Source organism: Vigna unguiculata, chromosome 3 (assembly GCF_004118075.2).
Source record: "Vigna unguiculata cultivar IT97K-499-35 chromosome 3, ASM411807v1, whole genome shotgun sequence".
NCBI lineage: Eukaryota > Viridiplantae > Streptophyta > Magnoliopsida > Fabales > Fabaceae > Vigna > Vigna unguiculata.
Genome location: NC_040281.1, coordinates 25,606,326 through 25,628,914, shown reverse-complemented (window position 1 = coordinate 25,628,914; position 22,589 = coordinate 25,606,326). Strand labels below are relative to the sequence as shown.

The 22,589-nt window shown below is 38.9% G+C and overlaps 1 protein-coding gene across 1 annotated transcript; it reads right to left on the bottom strand.

The window, feature by feature from the left end:
- Positions 1-4,088: 4,088 nt before the first annotated feature.
- LOC114175218 lies at positions 4,089-4,822 on the bottom strand. The gene is made up of 2 exons (XM_028059982.1): positions 4,616-4,822; positions 4,089-4,532 (listed from the first exon to the last, which is right to left on the bottom strand). The coding sequence occupies exons 1-2, from the start codon at positions 4,820-4,822 to the stop codon at positions 4,089-4,091; spliced, it is 651 nt and encodes a 216-aa protein (XP_027915783.1).
- Between the last annotated feature and the right edge of the window lie 17,767 nt (positions 4,823-22,589).

The window sequence follows — 22,589 nt, the reverse complement described above, 5'->3', positions numbered from 1 at the left end:
ATAAAACGAAAATAAGCTTTATGGTGGGTTTAATTCCTATTGAAGGGTAATTATTCAATGGTTTTTCAGCCTCTTTTGCTAGGTTTACCCCCATCTTTTCACATTCACTCCAAGCTAAAGTTGGCAAAAATAAAAGTGAATTCCTATCTACCAAGGTTTGAACCCATGACCTTCCACTCGTAAGGCCAAAGGATAACCACTATGCCAATTTACATTTAATGATGACTATTATAATTCTATAATTATAATATCACTCGCTATTTACAAATATACTATCAAAAATAAACAAGAATAATTCAAGCAATACACAACAGGCATTCATAGGACTTGAACCCAAGTCCTCTCACACATATAAAGTACTCTCAACCAATTGAGCTAGTACTTTTCCATGTCATACCCATTAACATTTAATGACTTCAAAGTTTCCCACCACCCGCATTTATTACTTAATTAATTTCCACGGGTCTTACATTCCCCCCCAACTCAAAAGAATTTTCGTCCTCGAAAATGAGACTTACTAGAAAACAAGTGAGGGTATGACCTCTTCATGACGTCCTCCATCTCCCACGTCATCTCCTGTGTCGTCTTATCCTAGAGTACCTTCATCGTCTTTAACTCTTTGCCCCTCAGCTGCTTGACCTGGGTATCCAGTATGCGAACCGGTCTAACTGGCATGGTCAGGTCCTCACGCACTTGCACCTCATCTGACTCGAACACATGATCTAGACTTGCAATGTATTTCCTCAACTGTGAGATGTGGAACACATTATGCAAGTTGGCTAGGTGAGGTGGTATAGCAATCTCATACGCCGCCGTTCCTACCCTGCGTGTAATCTGATAAGGTTCTATAAATCTTGGAGTCAACTTCCGATACCCGTGGTTGGAGTAACCCGGAGAAACACATGGTCTCCTTCATCAAACTCAAGTGGCCATCTCCTCTTATCAGCATAAGACTTTTGCCTACTCTGAGTGGCTCGCATCCGATCCTGAATCAATTTGACTTTACTAGTCGTTTGTTATAGAAATTCAGGACCAAGCACAAAGGCTTCACCATCCTGATACCAACACAATGGAGTTCTACACCTTCTTGCATACAATGCTTCATAGGGCGCCATGCCAATACTAGAGTTGTAACTATTATTTTATGTGAACTCCACCAAAGGTAGCATATCATTCCAGGTTCCCATGTGATCCAACACACAAGACCTCAATAAGTCTTCTAGATATCGAATGGTCTGCTCAGACTGTCCATTTGTCTAAGGATGATAAGCTGAGCTCATTCTCAACTGTGTACCCAAGGCCTCTTACAATGATTGCCAAAACCGTGATGTGAATCTAGGATCCCGATCTGACACTATGCTTTTCGGGTACCCCATGCAATCTCACAATTTCTCGCACGTACAACTCTACTAACTTGTCCATAGACCACTTATGATTCATAGGCAAGAAATGTGCACATTTTGTCAATCGGTCTACTATCACCCATATTGAATCATGGCCCTTTGTCGACCTCGGAAGATGTGTCATAAAATCCATAGAGATACTGTCCCACTTCCACTGAGGTACGTCCAGTGGTTGCAGTGTACCTCCCGGCCTTTGATGTTCAATTTGGGCCTTTTGACATACCAAACAATGAGCAACAAAGTCTGCTACATCTGCCTTCATGCCATTCCACCAAAAGGACTCCTTCATATCCTTATACATCTTAATCATACCTAGATGTATGCTAAGACGACTCTGATGACCCTCCTTCAGAATCTGCCTTCTGAATAAAGGTCCTCTAGGCACACACACACTACCTTTAAAGCGTAGAATGCCGTCTGCTCCCATCTGATAGTCCTTCCCCTTCTCTGTACCCAACCACCCTACAAACTGTTGTAATTCCAAATCGTGTCCTTGAGCCACACGAATTTCATTCAAAAATTCATTGGTGACTTTCAACAAGCTGCACTGTATGTAGTCTTGCCGAAACTGCATCCCCAGATTCATATCTCTGAGTTTCTCAATCAGCTTTAACTCCTTTATGATCATACAAGACATGTGCATCTTCTTCTGGCTCAGAGCGTTGGCTACAACATTTGTCTTGCCCGGGTGATAGAGCAATTCAAAATCACAGTCCTTCAGATACTCCATCCACCTGTGCTGCCTCATATTCAACTCCTTTTGATCAAACAAGTATTTCAGACTCTTGTGATCGCTGAACACTTGGAATTGGGAGCCGTACAAATAGTGCCTCCAAGACTTAAGAGCAAACACAATGGGTGCTAGCTCCAAATCATGAGTCGGGTAATTTTTCTCGTGTACCTTCAATTACCGTGAGGCATACGCCATTGGCCTCCCTTCTTGCATCAATACACACCCCAAACCTAGGTAAGAGGCATCACAGTACACTTCAAACTTCTTCTCAGTATCCGAAATTACTAACACTGGAGCGGTAGTCAAACATTTTTTCATTTCCTCACAACATTCCTCACACTTCTCCGTCTAGGAGAACGACTGATCCTTCCTCGTGAGTTGTGTTAAAGGATTTACCTTCTTTGAAAACCCCTCCACAAACCTTCTGTAATAACCCGCCAGGCCCAAGAAGCTCCTCACCTCTGTTATGGTCTTAGGCCTTTCCCATTTCAGCACCATTTCTATTTTGGCTGGATCCACTTACAATATCTTTAGCTGATATTACATGCCCGAGGAATTGCACTCCCTCAAGTCAAAACTCGCACTTGGATAACTTGCCGTACAACTGATGTTCTCTGAGCACATCGAATACCACCCTCAAATGATCAGCATGATCTTCCCGATTCCTCGAGTAGATAAGAATGTCATCAATGAAGACGACAAGAAACTTATCCAACCAGGGTCGGAAAATCCTATTCATGTAGTCCATGAATACTGCTGGTGCATTCGTCACTCCAAATGGCATCATCACATATTCATAGTGACCATATCTGGACCTGAATGCCGTCTTTTGCACATCTTCCGGTTTTACCAGAATCTGGTGATACCCTGACCTCAAATCTATTTTGGAGAACACCCCTGCACCCTTCAACTGATCTAGCAGGTCGTCGATCCTTGGCGGTGGATATTTGTTCTTAACTGTCAACTTATTTAGTTGTCTGTAATCCACGCAAAGTCGCGAACTCCCGTCCTTCTTTTTCACCAATAAGACTGGAGCTCCCCACGGTGACGCGCTCGGTCGGATGAACTGCTTCTCCATTAGCTCCTCAATTTGTTTCTTGAGTTCTGCGAGCTCTGCTGGTGCCATTCTATATGGAGACATAGACACTGAACCTGCGCCAGGAATGAGATCAATGGTGAAGTCAATGTCTCGACTCGGCGGCAATCCTAGCACTTCATCTGGAAATACATTCGCATACTCGCTAGCTACAGGTATGGATTGGATCATTTCTGCAACACTTTTTTTCTCTGGCTTGGCCATCACCATGAAACACATGGCCCCTTCTTGCAGTGCTTTCACAACTTCTCGAGTTGAGATCAACTCCAACCCTTCATGTTCTGGGAATACCAAACTGCGCCGTCCACAATCAATTATGATGTGATTGTTAGACAACCAGTCCATCCCCAATATCACATCCAGTCCCTCCAAGGGCAAGCACACCAAGTTCACCTTGAATCTGCGACCTGCCACCACCATTGAACACCCAACACAGACTGAACTAGTAGCTACCTGACCCGAGAAAAGAGTTGAAACAAGCAACTCACACCCCAAGTCACGTTTCTCCAGACTCAATCTCTCCACACATGCATTAGAGATCAACGGATGTGTTGCGCCAGAATCAAATAATACCATTACATCATGCCTCATAAGTAAACAAGGTTTTAATATTAGATTACCTGACTGAGTAGCCTTAGTATATGTCATGGCAAAGACCCTCCTAGTTGCTCTAGCTCTCTCTACTCCAGAGGTTGGTGATTTCTTCGTGGCACTAGCCTTCTTCTCAGGGCATTGGTTAGCGAAATGTCTGGGCTAATCGCAAATGAAGCATTTGCGAATGCTTCCCTGTTCGCTGGGTGAACTCTTCAGTTGCGGACAATTCCTCTTTAAGTGCACTCCCCCACATTGGAAGCACTTAAAATCTCCTGAGGTGGTAGGAGGACGGCTGTAAGGCTTCTTCATCTATCGAGCCTCCGTGACATTCCTCTGATGTCAGACAACGGGACCAAGGCCCTTTGTCCAAGTGCTCATCACTCTTGGCTTGCTCCACTAGGATTGGGAATCTTCTCTCCCTCAAAGGTGTCACCACCTTCTTCAACTCATGTTTGAGTCCTCGCTCAAACTTAAGGCATCTCCATTCCTCGCTAATGTCTGTCGAGTAGTACCTCGCTAGATGTTCAAATTTGTTCACGTACTCCTGCACTGTCATATCACTCTGCTGCAATGCGAGGAACTCTGCCTCTCTGTCCTGCCTGGCTGTGTCAGGAAAGTATTTCTCCAGGAACCACGTCCTGAAACTAGTCCACTCTACCTGTTCGTCCCGAGTCTGCATCTGTTGTTGCATTCCCACCCACCAATACTTCACGTCGTTATTCAACAAGTAAGTAGCAAACATGAGCTTCTACTCATCCGCACAATTCATTACTTTGAAGATTTTCTCACATTTACGGAGCAACGCATCCGCTTCATCGGGAGAGGCTTTGCTAGTGAACTCAGCTGGCTTGTGACGTAAGAAATCCTCCACCTTTGGCACCCTAACTGGTGCAATCGCCGTTCTAGGCTGCGCTGCATCGCATCCACCATCTGGTGAATAGCCTCTACGATGTCATCAGCACCATTCCCACTCCTTCTCCTCCTATTAGCAGGCATAGCCTAAATACGCTACATGTCAACTGTTAAAATCAATTCACTTAGTTAAAGAGAGCCATTCATACCTTACCAACATGCAACTAAATCACACACACAATCAAACGGTAAGCTCACTCCCCAAAAGCCCTAAAATATTTTTAAAATATTTTCAAAACTTTTGCTCTGATACCAAATGTAACATCCCGGTAGGATATTACTTAAAATGAATAATAAATAATAAATAAATAAATAATTAAACAAGGCAGAAAAATAAATACCTCATTCATTATATAATCCGTTTCCCAAAACACGGGAAACTTTCAAAAACTTTAAAGCATTAGTAGTCTACATATTCAAAAATTCATCTGTACAACTTTAAGATTAAAATACAAAACAATAAAAACTGTAATCAAATTACATGGAAATTAAATAAAAATAGTTCTAAAATCCCCTCGTATGTTGAGCACACTCTCCGCCATTAAGCATCTCCTGGCTCACCTGAAACATCATCTGCTCCCGGATAATAAATTACCCGATCATCGCCACACACAAATAGATAGGGTGAGCTATGCACATACACATAAATAAGTATGAAATAATTTCAAATCCCATTCATAAATATTTATTTAAAGAAAAACATCCACTTCCCACACTCATAACTAATATGAGTTGATGCATGTACTCTAAATCTGGGGTTTCATGTGCTTCCACGACCCTCCTCGCTCGTGGTCCAACCTACAAGCCTATCCCGCTTGTAGTCCTGCTTCACGGACTCCCTCGCCCGTCATCCGAACTCCTCGCTCGGACCGGGACCGCATATCCACCTTTCCTACTATGAACTCCTTCGCTCATAGCATTCTGAAGTTGAGCATGAGATGAACTCCCTCGCTCATTCATCCCAACAAGAGTACCTCCGGTGAACTAAACAATTCACGTTCCGCATGTAGTCCACCCATCACGAACTCCTCACTCGTGACAAAATCCAAGCACATCCCAAATCCTATGGACTTAGTCCTTCAAGCCCAAACACCACAAACACATGCATGTGAATACGAAGCAAATAGTCCAAACAGTGCATAAGAACATGGCTCCTCGCCATTCTCGCTTAAGCCATGCCTATTCGCCCAAGCTAGAACCTCGGTCTCGCTTAAGCTAAACAACTTTGCCTGAGTGAGTATGAACCAGTGGTTGATCCACAACACCTCGCTGAGGCGAGCCCTGCTCTCCTGAGCGAGACTGCGTTTGGTCAACACATAAAACTCCTCGCCTGGAAGAGGATTCAACACAATCAGCACCAATGTCTCATCTCGACCTCGCTTAGGCGAGCCATTCTCGCTTAAGTGAGAGTATCAGTCACTCAACACCTCAAAACCCCTCGCCCGGACGAGAAGTCGCGCTCAACATGCACAAGCTTCATTACGACCTCGCTTAGGCGAGCCTCTCTCGCCCAAGCGAGAGTATTGGTCGCTCAACCCTGATATATGTCGCCTAGGCGAGGGATGCGAAACAAAACCCAAAACGAGACTCTACAACTCTCGCTTAGGCGAGATGGACTCGCTTGGGCGAAAATTGCAGAGGTTCTCCTCTGATCACACGTGAAAACAACCAACCCATGCCACTCAATCATTACCAACACAATGTAGTGGCTAGAAACTCAAAATCATGATTTCTAATCATCAGAACTACACCAAAAATCGAGTATACAATCATCAATAACCCCCAAGATCAAAACCCTCATCCAATTCATATACAAACCCCAAAACCCTCATCCAAATCATGTTAAACATAAAGGCTTGGCCACAACACCAAGTATACCAATTCTCAATCACAATACGCATACACTAAAGTCAGAATATTCAGATTTGAATTGAGAATCTCAGAGACAAAATACATAGTACAACACATTAAATTTTTATACACAAAATGGCAGCTTCCCCTAACCTGGAAACTTGATTAAAATTGAGAAGAATGACAATTCCTTGGTTCACCCACGCTTTGCTTCACCTCTCTCCCAATTCAGCCCTTGCACACCCAAAAATCTCACCTCTCACTCGTGATCCTTTCAAAGTTTAACTATTAGCACTGCCAAAACCCTTTTTTTTCCTCAAATTCGCCCTTTTATATGTGTCTCCATTAAGGGTTTAAAAATAAAACGAAAATAAGCTTTATGGTGGAGTTAATTCCTATTCAAGGGTAATTATTCATTGGTTTTTCAACCCCTTTTGACTGCCCCTTCTGCTAGGTTTACCCCCACCTTTTCACATTCACTCCAAGCTAAATTTGGCAAAAATAAAGGTAAATTCCTATCTACCAAGATTTGAACCCATGACCTTCCACTCATAAGGCCAAAGCATAACCACTATGCCAATTCACATTTAGTGATAACTATTATAATTATATAATTATAATATCACTCGCTATTCACAAATATAATATAAAAAATAAACAAGAATAATTCAAGTAACACACAACAGGCATTCATAGAACTTGAACCCATGTCCTCTCACACATATAAAGTACTCTCAACCAATTGAGCTAGTACTTTTCCACGTCATACCCATTAACATTTAATGACTTCAAAGTTTCCCACCACCCACATTTATTACTTAATTAATTAATTTCCACAGGGCTTACACTTACCTGCCAAGCGCTCAAGCATCTGATCAATAAAAGGCAGGGGGAAGTGGTCTTTCCTGGTTTCTTGATTTAGCCTTCTGTAGTCGATGCAAACCCTCCAACTATTTTGCACTCTTGTTGGAATCAGATCCTCTTTCTCATTCTTGACTATAGTGAGACCTGACTTTTTGGGAACAACATGGATGGGGCTGACCCACTAACTGTCAGGAATGAGGTAGATGATCCCAGCTTGTAGAAGCTTAGTCACCTCCTTCTTGACAACATCTGAGATGACTGGATTGAGTCACCTTTGTGGCTATCTCACTGGCTTTGCTCCATCTTCCAACAATATCCTGTGCATGCATGTTGATGGGATAATACTAGGAATGTCAGCAAATGTCCATCCAGTTGCCTTCTTGTGCTTTTTAAGAACATGCAGCAACCCGAGCCACAACTCAAGGATACGTTCTAGGCCACAACCCATGGAACAACCAGCAAGCCCACCATTGAGATATCTTAGAAGCCTTGTAGAACACGCCTCACAAATTCCATCTCATCCCAATAATACAGCAGTAACACATGCCTTGAACGAACCACAACACCCTCACTCGCTGAGGCTAAAAGCTTTTGTTCAAATCGTCTTGCCTATCTCGCTTAAGCTAGGTCTACTAGCTTGAGCGAGCCCCTAGAACAGCTGCAGCCGCGAGGTCTCGCTTGAGCGAGCTCCTTCTCGCTTGGGCGAGACCGTCTCTCGCCCAAAACTACGTACCTTGCCTAGGCGACGAGACAAATAGAACATCACTCAAACCTCAATTTCTCGCTTAGGTGAGGAGCTCTCACCTGAGCGAGTCAACCTTTTGCCTAAAAACTAAGGTTTCATGCCTGAGCGAAATGTGCAACCAAGCACCCAAAGCTCTCGAGTTCTCGCTTGGGCGAGGGACGCTCGCCTAAGCGAGACAACCAGTCGCCCAAAACTAACATCCTCCGCTCGAGCGAGATGTGCAAGCAGTATCAAACCCCATTTTCTCTACTAATCTCGCCTAGGCGAGCCTAGCTCGCCCGAGCGAGAATTGCAGAGTTCTACAAAGATTTACGCACACAAACACTACGACAAGGTCCAAACAAAGCTCTAATCCATACCAAATAATTGAAAACATTGCACCAACCTGTGAACACCAATTCAGACCCCAAGTAGTTCCCAAAATCCACGTTTGAACCATACATAACATGTAAGTGCAGAAACCTACAATATTCATGCAATTTGGTAAATATTCCGATCATCAATATCAAAGCACTCAAATCCCTAATTCAGACCATATATTATTACGAATTCGTCATGACAAACACTCATCAAATCATACACTTAGAACAACAATACTAAAATTTGGTTTAGCTCCCCTAACCTGGAATTTCCACTTGCTAAACCTTAAAACTGGAAGATTCCTTTGATCACTAAGCTTGCCTTATTACCACTTCAATTAGCCCCTTGTAATTCACTCTTAACCCACTATTTTTCCTTGAATTCGTGTACCTCACCACACTCTCTGAAAACAGCCTCTCAAAACCCTCTTCTTCTCTCAAAATTTGCCTTTTATAGGCCTTAGTATTTGGTTAATGCAAAAAAAAAAAAAAAACAAGACTATGGTTTAATTGTGGATTTTATTTGTATTCAAGGACCATCACTTGATTGTTTCTCACCCCCTTGGCTGCCCATTCCACTAGGTTTTCTCCACCCTTTCATATTCAGCCCACAACTAACTTTTAAGCAAAAAGAGTTAAATCTGACTCACCAAGGTTTGAACTCACCCCCTTGCCAATGTTAAATGAATGCTAAACCACCCAGCCAATTCATGTTTCTTGATAATACACATAATTCTATAACCATGTTATCACCCAACATGACCATGTATAATATTAAAATTAATAATAAAATCAAACAACACATAACTTGCATATATAGGACTCAAACCCAAGTCCTCTCACACAATTAAAGTACTCTCAACCATTTGAGCTAGTACTTTTCCACATCATATCAATCAATATTTCATGTCATAAAGGCTCCCACTACTCGCATTTATTAATTAATTAATTATTTAATTAATTAATTTTCACGGGTCTTACAGTTAACCTTTATGACGTGGAAAAGTACTAGCTCAAGTGGTTGAAAGTACTTAATTGTGTGAAAGGACTTGGGTTCAAGTCCTATGTATGCCAATTATGTGTTATTTAATTTTATTATTTTCTAATGACATGTTTGGAGTGTGATGAGTAAGTAGATAGTTTTAAATGCATAAATATTGGCATGAAAGATGACTTGGTTGAGTTGGTTGTGCACTTAAATTTCAATAGTGGGCTGATGGGTTCAAACCTTGGCTAGGCAAAATAATTTTCTTTTTGTTAAAATTTACACTAGCATGGAAGTGAAGAGGCACGTAAACCCTAGAGTACATGGCAGCAAAGGTGGTTGAAAAAAGGAGGCCATTGGTGATCAAGGGAAAAGCTTGCAATTTTCAAATTTGGCAAAGGAAACCAGGTTAGAGGAGTTCTATTCTATGTTTTGTATGTTAATTATATGCTCGTGTGATAAATATGATGAATGGAATGCATCTGTCTTTAATTTCTTTTAAAAATTCATCACGTTCTGGAAATTCCAGAAACCACCTGGCGGCGTCGGGGAAGCCCGCCAGGCGACATATGCGCCAGAACCCAAATTCTAGGTTTTCTCTATGAATCGCCTGGCGGCTGAGGGCGACCCGCTAGGCAGCATGAACTGTGTTGCCCTGATTTTTCTAGTTTTTGGCATTTTAGTGGTGTAATGATGTTTGGATTGAATTTTCATTGTGCATATATGATTGGCTTGATGAATTACGATTGAAAGTTACTAAAGTGACGAAAATTGAATGAACTCACAAATGGAATTGGGGGTTAGGGTTTATGTTGGGATCGATGATAAATAAACATGAATTATGTCAATGATTGGTGGGCTGGTTTTGCAGAATTGATGTTATTATGTATGATGTACGAACTCTGGATGATGTTTAGATATAAAATTATGTCAGTATGAAGGGGGGAACTGTGATTTGAAGGTTTGGGTGCGTTCTAGTGTAGGAAAAATCTGGATATAACCCAGATATGTATGCACCGCCTGGTGGCGCATGAACTGTCGCCAGGCGGCTTGTCAGTACCGCAGGTTTTGGCAGTTTGGTATGGGTTTCATGACATTGAATATTTAATCAGCAAATTGTATGTGTATGATTAAAATCAAGCAGGTAAGAATAATCTGACCTAAACGAGACCAAGGGAGACAAAAATAAATGAATGTTGTGAAGTATGATATGGGTTAATGGCTATAATTGGATATTTGGTTGCATGTGATAAACAATAATTCAGAATGTATTGATGAAGGATTGACCCCAACCAAGATGGAGGCACATGCTTAAGAAGACTAAGCATGTTTAGAAAGGAAGTTCACTAATCCTTCATCCCTTTCATTTGTGTTTGTTATTTTTGATTCCCTAAGTTGACTTAGTTGAATCAACTTTAGTTGACTTGTTGACCTTTGACTAGGTTTGACTTGTTGACTATAGTTGATTTGACTTAAGCCAACATGCTAATCTATATTTATTTGCTTTGTAGGTTAATTAGGAGTAAGAAAGCAATGCTAGGTGGCGCATGGTGATTGGGGAGCATAAATGATGTGGAGGAGAGAGTAAAGCAAAGGCATAAAGCATAAAGTAAAAGGCATGAAGCAAGTGTACCTATGTACCTTTGGTCTCTTTTGTTTTTAGCACACTTTGACCACTTTTTGGAGACATATGAAACACATTCTTTGTCTCCTTTTGTGCTAGAACGAAATTAGCCTTGCACACACCATAGTTAGCTCTTTTGTCTCTCATTTTTGTAACCTTATTTGACCTAGTTTCTAGAAGCTAGGGTTAGGTTTTTGTAGAGACATCCTTAGGTATCTTTTATTTGCTTAGAGGCCCCTAAACTCTTCTATATAAGGGGTGCTCCTAGACATGTAAAAGGGTTGAACATTTTGAAGTAAAAACACTCTTGTGTCTCAACCATTTGTGAGAGTTTCCTCCCTAGGGAGTGAATACTTTTAAGCCTTATCTTGCCTAGCAAGTGGCGGCACACATCCACTCATCTTCAAGGTTGCCATGGCTTCTAGCCTAGCCTTGTAGTGGCGTGCTTCTCACATTTTTACCATTTCTTTCCTTTCCATTTTATGTTTTCTTCTTCTTTTAATTTTTCTTGGTTTTCTATGGTTTATGTGCTTTCCATTTCCTTTTTGTTTTGAATCAATCCATCATCTTTTTCTCTTGAGCTTTGTGAATGGAACCTTCACATCTAGATAGCTTGCTATCTTAATGTCCAGTGGGGATTTCGCTTAGCTTTCTTAATCCACTCACACCATATTCAACAATCTTAAAAAGGAACAACAAGATAATCCTTCATCATTTGGTATCTAGAGCTTTGGTTGTCCTTGAATATGGTGTTTTCATGTTCTAACCTTGTCTTGTGTATCTTTGAATGGTCCACATAAAAACAGTGCTGGCAGCAACGTGTGCGTTTTTGAAAAAAATACTGCAGCTATCTCAGTGGTCCAAAAGTAACTTTCTTTATATCAAAAGAAAGCTCTATGAGTCTAGTTTCCAACATAAAAAGAATTAACGCATTTGGAGTTCTGTGGAGAGAGTTATGATCAAATGAGTGAGCAAAGGTCAGAGCTGCCGAGAATACGAAAAACAACGTTTTCAGGTTATGTTGTGGCAATTTTGGCTTCGGTTTTGTGACTCTTTTGCTCCTAAATGTGGTTGGATAACATGTCTTTCGATGCTTAGTCTTTGAGCCTCAAATCCATGAGTTTATATGCATAATAGCTACATATTTGAGTCTTTAAATGTGCCGAACTTTTGCTTGAGTCATATGTCATATGTTAGCTTGAAGTTTTCTTATTCTTGTTTTTCCAAGTATTTGAATCTTGCTTTCACTTTATGTCTTTCTTGATGTATGCTCCATGAAATTGATTTTGGCCTAAAACTTGAGGAACTAAGTGTCCAAGCCACCTAAAACTCTTTCTCACCATTTTATGAAACTAGTTGTGAAAGAAGAAAATTTTGCACCAACTTTTGCCTAAAAACCGAGAGCAACCTTGCTCCTTGGTGAACTAAAAGTGTGTTTTTCACTAGGTGTTATGCTACTAGTTTTCATACTTGAGAATTGAGTGATATTGGCTAATTAGTTCCATGCTTTAACTTGGTTATGATCTTTCTTGGTGTATGCATGATTTAAGACTTGAAGATGCTTGTCAAGTGCTTTTCGTAGAGTCTTTAAAATGTGCTTTTCTTATTTTAGTCTTGTTAAAAGTTTTGTCTCAAACTTTTCTTTCTTTAGAGTTTAGCTTTCCTTGTTTTTGTGCTTTTCTTGCTTGTCACTAGGTGTTCCTTGTTTTGTCTTAATAGTTTTCTTTTCTTGAAACTCTTGGGATGTTGTGGCCAAATCACTTGTATTGCATTTGAAAGGTTTTGAACAAGTTTTTAAAAGTGTTTACTTCACTCCTTTGGTGGATTTTGAGTGCTAGTCTTGCCTTGTTACTTTGGGAGAGTGATATAAACACTTGGGTTACATTTTGGGTTGGATTTGGTCTCGGTTTTCATGTTGTCTAACCTCTAATCCCTTTATTTTGTCTCGGATTTGAGTGTTTTTGTTGTAGGAATCATGGCAAGTTCATCAAATGCACCTACACCAAACAAAAACAATACATTGATGAGATTGCTTCGGGATTTGGAGTTGTCTAGGAAGGAGGCCTTTGAACAATTGAGAAAAGACAAGGAGCAAAGTGACCTAAGAATCCAAGAGCACATTCAAAGGCTTGAAGCTAGGGAGAAAGAAAGAGATCCTAGGAAAAGAGGGCATTCTAGGCGCAACCCATCACAAGAGAAGCAAACTCCAAAGATTCCTAAGTTCTATGGTGGAAGTGATCCCAAAATCTTCCTTGATTGGGAAGCTAAAGTTGATCAAATTTTCATTGAAAATCATGTAAAGGATCAAGCACAAGTTGATCTAGTAGTTTTAGGATTTTTGGAGTATGCCAATACTTGGTGGCATAAAGTTTGTAAGAATTATGACCAAGGGCCACCCGCGGCTTCTTGGATGGACATTAAAACTCTTATGCGCGCTAGATTTGTTCCTCCCTCCTATAGGAATAAACTTATTTTGAAGCTCCAAAGGCTTTACCAAGGTCCTATGAGTGTGAGTGAGTACTTTAAAGAATTAGAGTCTCAAATGCGTAGGGTTGAAATAAAAGAGACTAACAAAGAGAAAATAAAAAGATTTATGAGTGGTCTTAGGAGAGACATACAAGACCAAGTAGAGTTGTATGAGTACTCCACTCTTGAAAATGTTTTCACACTTGCCCTTGGGATTGAAATTCAATTGAAAAGAAAAAGAAGGACAAGGAAGAGTTACTCACCCAACCACTACTTTAGTCACTCATGGAAGGGAAAGGATAAAATGAAACATGATAAGTTCCCTTCTAACTCTCATCAAGAACCACCAAGTAAAAGTAAGTCACCAAGTGATCACATTCACCATTCCACTTCTCCAAGATCAAGTTCTATTAAATGTTTTAAATGTTTGGGTTATAATCACATTGCTTTAAATTGCCCAACCAAGAGGACCATGATCTTAAAGAAGAGTAATGATGTTGAAAGTGAACACTCATCTCCCCATTCTCTTTCAAAAGAACCTTCTTCCTCTAGTAAAACTAAAATTTTTGAGAAAGACCCTATGTTATTAAGGCGCATGATAAGTCAAGATCAAAATGAACTTGAGCCAACTCAAAGAGAAAACATTTTTCAATCTAGATGCAAAATTAACAAATGGGTTTGCTCTCTAATTATTGATGGAGGAAGTAGTACCAATGTAGCTAGCACAAGGTTGGTGGAAAAGCTTAGCTTAGAGACCATTCCTCATGCTAAGCCCTACAAGCTTGCTTGGATAAGTAAAGAGGGAGAAATAGATGTCAATAAACAAGTCCTAATTAACTTCTCTATAGGAAGCTACAAAGATGAGGTGCTATGTGATGTTGTTCCCATGGAAGTCACACATATCTTACTAGGTAGGCCATGGCAATTTGATAAACAAACTTTACATGATGGCCATACCAACCAATACATTTTCTTCAAAAATGGGAAAAAGACAACTTTACTACCTCTATCACCTCAAGAAGTTAATAAGGATAGAAATATTATAAGAAAAGATAAAGAAGAAAAAGAAAAGGGGCAAGCTTTCACTAAGGTGTTACTTGCCTACAAAAAAGTTCTTCCAAAGCAAGATGTGCATCACCCTTCCTTCTCTTCCCAAGCCAAAAAAGAAGGCCCAAAGCACAAGCAAGAGAGGAAGAGTACTCTAGAACATAAAGATGGCCTAACCAAAGATAGGGGTAATACCCTTAGAAAGGATGGAACAAGAGCTCAAAAAAGGGAGGTGCAAATCCTCCCCCAAATCAAGTCAAGCTCCATCTACAAAGGCTTATAATTTGTGGTCAAATTCTCTCCAAGGAGGGGAGGATGATGAAGGATTGACCCCAACAAGGGATGGAGGCACATGCTTAAGAAGACTAAGCATGTTTAGAAAGGAAGTTCACTAATCCTTCATCCCTTTCATTTGTGTTTGTTATTTTTGATTCCCTAAGTTGACTTAGTTGAATCAACTTTAGTTGACTTGTTGACCTTTGACTAGGTTTGACTTGTTGACTATAGTTGACTTGACTTAAGCCAACATGCTAATCTATGTTTATTTGCTATGTAGGTTAATTAGGAGTAAGAAAGCAATGCTAGGTGGCGCATGGTGATTGGGGAGCATAAATGATGTGGAGGAGAGAGTAAAGCAAAGGCATAAAGCATAAAGTAAAAGGCATGAAGCAAGTGTACCTATGTACCTTTGGTCTCTTTTGTTTTTAGCACACTTTGACCACTTTTTGGAGACATATGAAACACATTCTTTGTCTCCTTTTGTGCTAGAACGAAATTAGCCTTGCACACACCATAGTTAGCTCTTTTGTCTCTCATTTTTGTAACCTTATTTGACCTAGTTTCTAGAAGCTAGGGTTAGGTTTTTGTAGAGACATCCTTAGGTATCTTTTATTTGCTTAGAGGCCCCTAAACTCTTCTATATAAGGGGTGCTCCTAGACATGTAAAAGGGTTGAACATTTTGAAGTAAAAACACTCTTGTGTCTCAACCATTTGTGAGAGTTTCCTCCCTAGGGAGTGAATACTTTTAAGCCTTATCTTGCCTAGCAAGTGGCGGCACACATCCACTCATCTTCAAGGTTGCCATGGCTTCTAGCCTAGCCTTGTAGTGGCGTGCTTCTCACATTTTTACCATTTCTTTCCTTTCCATTTTATGTTTTCTTCTTCTTTTAATTTTTCTTGGTTTTCTATGGTTTATGTGCTTTCCATTTCCTTTTTGTTTTGAATCAATCCATCATCTTTTTCTCTTGAGCTTTGTGAATGGAACCTTCACATCTAGATAGCTTTCTATCTTAATGTCCAGTGGGGATTTCACTTAGCTTTCTTAATCCACTCACACCATATTCAACAATCTTAAAAAGGAACAACAAGATAATCCTTCATCATGTATGCTAAACTGTAGGAGTGAATTGATTTATGTGATTAGAAAGTATGTTATTGGGTAGTGATTATGAGATTAATAGGTGTGAGATGGATGGATTAAATATTTTTCCTATATATATTGATTAGGCAATGGTAGTTTGTCATTCCAATATATGTGCATTATTGTTAATTAGATTGCATGCTAGTAAATGAGAAAAATGCTAAGTGCAGTGTGTTGAAGTGCAATTCAGTTTTATGAACATGCCTGGGTGAATGAGATTGATGTTTATTAGGTGGTGTAGCTAGTATGTTACATTGTTTGTGCTATTTTAAGAATTGCATGCAACATTGGTAATTATAATTAGCTGATTGAATGGGTGCCTTGTAATCTAATTATGGAATTGTGACTGGAGTGCAATAATTGTGCTACAAGTTTTATGTGCTGTGTGATTGAGATCCATTGGGATCTGTTTAAAGTACTAAAAACTAGTAGCATTGCGCTACTAGTGTGGCGCCTGGCGGCGTGGAGCGAGCCGCTAGGCGGTAGGGTCCAAAAATAGTGGCAGTGGCCACTGTCAACGCGAGGCGCCTGACGATAGGGAGGTGTCTGCCAGGCGGTGACGGTGCAGTGAGGATTCTGTTGGCGCTTGGCGCTTGGCAGTGTGTGATGCCCGCCAGGCGGTCTGGACCTAGATTCCGCCTAGCGGTATGAGATACGTGCCAGGCGGTTTTGGTGTAGTGATGGTGCGCGAGGAAAGGTTTCTACACAACTTTAGGTGATGTTCATGATGCGAGGCTTTGGCTTGGGGCCCAGTTACGAGTGCAACTCGTATTGGGGTAACACGTGACCACTCTATGTTGTAGCCTAGTGGTTTAGGAAGTCCAATGGAGTGTGCGAGTTGTGGCTCGTACGACGAGGTTTCGGGTGATTGCCCTCTTCAGTGCATCTAATAGAGTTTGGGTAGTCTAGGAACAGCTACGAACATTATGTTTGTTTTGGGGAGCTCCACTTGGTGTCATGGTGAGATACTATGACAAAGTTATTCCCATGTGCGGACTATCAGGTGGTGGCATGTAGTCGGAGGGGCGAGTAGACACTCGTGCAGCAAAGGTCGATCATTGATCTCACCTAAAGGGTATAGAAATGATAGACGTCTAATGCAAGTTTTGGAAATGAAGATCTAAGGGAAAAGGGAAGGATTATACTAACCTGGGTTATGATATGGAGATGATGTAATTTATATTTATTATGATATGTGTTTGATTTATTTAAATTTGCTCACCCTATCTGTGTGTGTTTGGCGATGATCATGTAACTCGTTACATGGAAGCAGATGTTGATGCAGGTCAGCATGCAGATGCATAGAGACGAAGTGGGGATCACTATGGGACAATTTTCTTAGATTTTGTCAACACCCAATTTCGTTTGGGTGAATAAATTTATTTTCAAAAAATAAAAATAAAAGTAAAAAATAAGGTGAAACAAAATTTTCTTCAAATACTTTCAAACTTTAATTTTAGAAAATAAAAACAGAAAAAAAAAGAAAAAAGAAGAAGAAAGAGCCTAATTTGTTATTAATTATCACACTCCTTTTCATGAGCCCAATAACTCAAATGTTTTCGACCTTTGTTCCTGATAGAGAAATTAGTTATATAATAATAATTAGAAGCAATATCTCTTCAAATGGTAAGAATCAACATTACTAATTGGGATTGATTTTGTGCTCTGATTTGTTTTTTATCTTGATTGATATTGTGCTCTGATTTGTTATGATTTGATTTCCATAATGTGTTGTTATCATGACCAATTCTTTCCTTATATTGTTCATTATAGTTAAGGCTAGGATTGCATTGAGATTGCAATATGTGAATATAAATATGCACTCTATCATAGGGAACCAAAAAAAAAAGATTTTCTCTACACTTCTCTAATTCTTTCCCATCATCACTCCCACATACATACCTCCTCTGCCATCTCTCTTTCAAAAAAACATATTGAAGGAGGTAAAAAAAAAAGAGAAGAAGATTCTCTATAATCTCTCTTTCTCTCTCATTACCACCCACACAGACCCATCTCATTTTATCTCTCTTGAAAAACAAAAACACAAAAATATTATAAAAGGAGGCAAGAAAAAAAAAAGGCAGAAGGTACGTCATTTTTAGTTTCTTTTTCTTTTGATTTATGTTTTTTAATTTTCATTATTTTGTTTAAATCATAAAAAAATCCTATTTCTTTGGTGTTTGCTCGACTGCTCGCATTGCATGACACTCATTTTAGACTTTCGCTCTTTTTTTCTAAAAAATATATACCAATCTAAGAATAAAAAAATAGTTTTCCTTATTTACTTTTTAATATCTATCTGGTTGCTCACATCGTAGTGACATCCACATCCATTTTTAAATAACTCAAAAAAAAAGAAAAATTATAAAAGATTAAAAAGATAAAAAAAATCAAAGATTAAAAAAAAGAATTTATTTTCATTATCGGTTCGGCCGCTCGCGTCACATGACCCTCCTCGCTTTTTGAATGAATGAGTTTTCAAAATTATTAAAAATTATTAATTAAATCATTTTTCAAATAGCTTTTTCAAAAAGAACTACGTAACCCTGATTCCCCATTCACATGGATATACGTAGGAGTGAGGATTAATCCTCGTCGGGCCTAAAAAATCAAAAAAATAATTTTGTTATTTTTTGTACATTCTTTTATTAATATTTTTAGGGAAAATTAAATATTTTGAAAAAATCACATAACTTTTGCACATTTAATTAAAGGTACCGTCTTAGGACGGACGTTGTGGGTGCTAATACCTTCCCCACACGTAACCGACTCCCGGACCCAAAATTTGGTTTTTGGCAGACCTTGCTCTTTTTTTATGGTTTTCCATAGTTTCCTATAATAACTATGGTGGCGACTCCAAACTCTCTGTTTTTACAAATTTTATTTTTTGGTTCACCGTCCCGTCGCGATTTCAGTTACGACAGATGACGACTCCATTGGGGATGCTAGAAAGTCAGACCATTTATTTGGATGTGCAAAATTGATGTGGTTTTTTATCATATTTTTTCTTTCTTATTTTTTTTGGTATGTGTTTTTTTTTTATTTTTTTATATTTAGAATAATTGTATGTGTATATTCTTCTTTATTTTTGTATTTGGAATAATTGCCAGGTGTGGGTTTAGGTATACATTGTGTTCTCCCTTCACACACACACATTTCATTCATTACATGAGTGGGGCTCTATACCCGGGTCTGAGTTGCTTAGAATTATAGGGGATTGTGTAGCAGTGTCACAGTGGATGTACTTCCCAAGTGGTCATTGTGAGAACCCTAGCTAGAGTTTGTTTGCCTCATTGGTACTCCCACTTCTTGTTGTTTACCAACTATCGTGGGAAATGCCATGAAGTGGGCCATAACTCTAGTGACCTTGATATTTAAGTATTAGGGAACTATCCTTGTGAGCACATATACCCTTAGAACTTTAAGCATCAAACCCATGTTAAATAGAGATACTAAAGGGAGACTATTTGCGTCCTTTACCCTCACCTTTCCTTGTATATAATAATAAATGCATCACAATCACACCATTATTAGTCATAAACATACATTTCATTAACATATCATGTGAATAAGTGCCCTGTGAGGCACAACAAACATGCATTGCATTCCATTTTGTGGTCATTCATGATACGCTATCCAAAGATTCAAACACATAACATGCATCAACATAAATTTAAAAAAAATAAAAAAAATTCACACTACAATAAGTTCAAATTGTTTCCCACTTCTCTTATCACCAAATTCTTGGAATCTTTCTTATGAAAAATGATGAAAAATAATAAAACATTCTTTGGTCAAATCAGTGGATGGAATAAAGAAATAAAATTTTGTTTGTTATCATGTCTTTTGAAGCATCATATAGTCTTGCATACATGAAATTGCTTAAATCTATCTTCCTTTCCATCTCTCTTCCACCATAAACCTTGTTTTCTTTTCCATGGAGAATTATCATAAAGGGGACACATATCTTAAAAAGGATTACCATAAATTCTCTGAACACACAAAAAAACAAAAGGAAGAAAAGTTCTCTAGGCTAACAACTTTGAAGGACAGTTTAGGCAAAAAATAAGACAAAAAAGTGAAAAAAAGGAACAAAACAAGGGACATCCTGTTACATGAACTAAATTATTTTCCTCTGAATTAAATTTTTTGTTCAGAAAAACAACCATGATTTGAAATGATGTGTGACCATGTTTCTTTATCAAAAAAAAAAAGAACAAAAGTGGTTATCCTTTGCTACCCAATTTGAGCCTTCCAAAAAATTTCTTTTAAATTACCCTAAACAAGGATCACCCTCCCAGTGAGGGTTGACATAATGTTTGCATTTGTTTCATCTGACTAGTAGTTCACCAATACAAAAATATAAAAAAAAAGAAATATTATTGGTCATATCAAGAAAGATATAAAAAAAAGGTGAACAAAAAGAAGTCAAACAAATTTTGAATGAAACATTATTCAAATATCCTTTTCGAAACAACCCTCACATAACTTTTTGGACCTTTACTAATATTTACTTCCATACCCCTGGCCTTAGCCACGATACAAGCCTAATAAAGTCCACACAGATCAAAGATTGATTGTTGTCTTTCGAAGGTTTTAATTTAGAGAAAAATTTTAATTTGCTAACAGGTTTGTTCAAAAAAAAATTATATGAAAAAAGGATGAAAAGTGTGTTCAGAGATTTTCTTTTAAACACCGAGGCAGTTTATGTTTGGTTGACATGTTTTCAAAGCTCCAAAATCAACATAGACAATCAAGCAATCTGGTTAAATTTGGTTGTCCCATTTCAATTCATTCTTCATGAAATTCCATTTTTGCTCATACAGTATCCTCCACTCTAAGCTTAAATCTTGACCAACCTTACATAGCCCATCTTTATCAATCCCAAACCCAAATTGGGGCAGTCATTTTGTTTGTGATTCATATATTCCCATCATTCATTTTGAATTGGGGCATTTATTTACATTGAAGATTGTGATCACATTAGGGGCAACTTGTGAAGACCCTATCATATTTCCACCTCCTCAACTAGGAAAAACCAAACACGCTTTTGCACCATAAGACCATCCTAGGCTCTCATACTAGGGGCCAATTTTTGAAGTCCCCATCATTTTCTTCATACCATCAGTAACTGGGGAAAGCCCAAACACATTTTGTGCCCTGAGACCAATTCAAATTGGGGCAACTCCCTAGTTAATCTTCATCACCTCATCCAAACCTTTTCAAACCCTTGGAAATTTCATGCATGTCATTGAAATAGTATTTCAAAAGAAATGATTAAAAAAATGATTCGTTAGTAGCTGACTAGATCAAAGAAATGGTTTGGAAAAGTAAAAAAATCAAAGTAGAATGATTCTATGAATTAGAAATAACAATGAAATGGGAATCAATTCGAATTTATTTTCAAAAAAATGCAAAAGAAAAATTCATACATCATACTAAGTTATGCATACATGAGTAATTCATCTTTTTGAATAAAGCAAATTTCACCCATCCATCCATGCATCCATGCATGCATCATCATCTAGGTTTAAAAAGAAAATCATAGCATGTCATACATCATCAATGATTCATAACGTGTGCATATGCATAACTCCTCCAACATTTCTTAGATTTATGAAAAAATGAAAAAATGAAAAAAAAAGCAAATTCCACTCATGCATCCATGCATCCATGCAAGCATATCATATAGTTTCAAAAAGTAAATCATAACATTTCATGCATCATCAAATCATGCATCATACTCCACAAAATCATTGAAAATCATTTCAAAAAAAGGAAAAAGTCAGCAATGATATTTTTTGTTTAAGTCTAAGAAATGTTAGGCATTCACTTGGTGTTTGTCGACAATTCAAAAGAAAAATTTAGGTTCTCCTTTTATACATCAAGACCCTCTGCAAGGCAATGGTCATTGATTCCTTTGTCACATCGAGGCCCTTTGCGAGGCAATGGTCATCGATCTCTTTACATCAAGACCCTCTGTGAGGCAATGGTCAATGATTTCATATGTCACATCGAGGCGCTCTGCGAGGCAATGGTCATCGATCTCCTTACATCAAGACCCTCTGCGAAGTAATGGTTATTGATTTCTTATGTCACATCGAGGCCCTCTACGAGGCAATGGTCATCGATCTTTTTACATCAAGACCCTCTACGAGGCAATGGTCATCGATTTCTTTACATCAAGACCCTCTACACGACAATGGTCATTGATTTCTTTGTCAGATTGGGACCCTCTACGTGGTAATGGTCACCGAATCTTTAGATAGAGACCCTCTCCTCATGATTGGTCTAATCTCTTTTTCAAAAAGTCAAAGTTACAAAAAGATTTTTTTTAAGATTGGGCCCTCTACATGGTTATGGTCGCCCAATCCTTTGGATCTAGACCCTCTCCTCGGGATTAGTCTAATTTGGTTTTTTCAAAAAAATTAAAAAAAAATAAAATAAAAAGAATTAGTGTGTCAAATCGAGACCCTCTACTTGGTATGG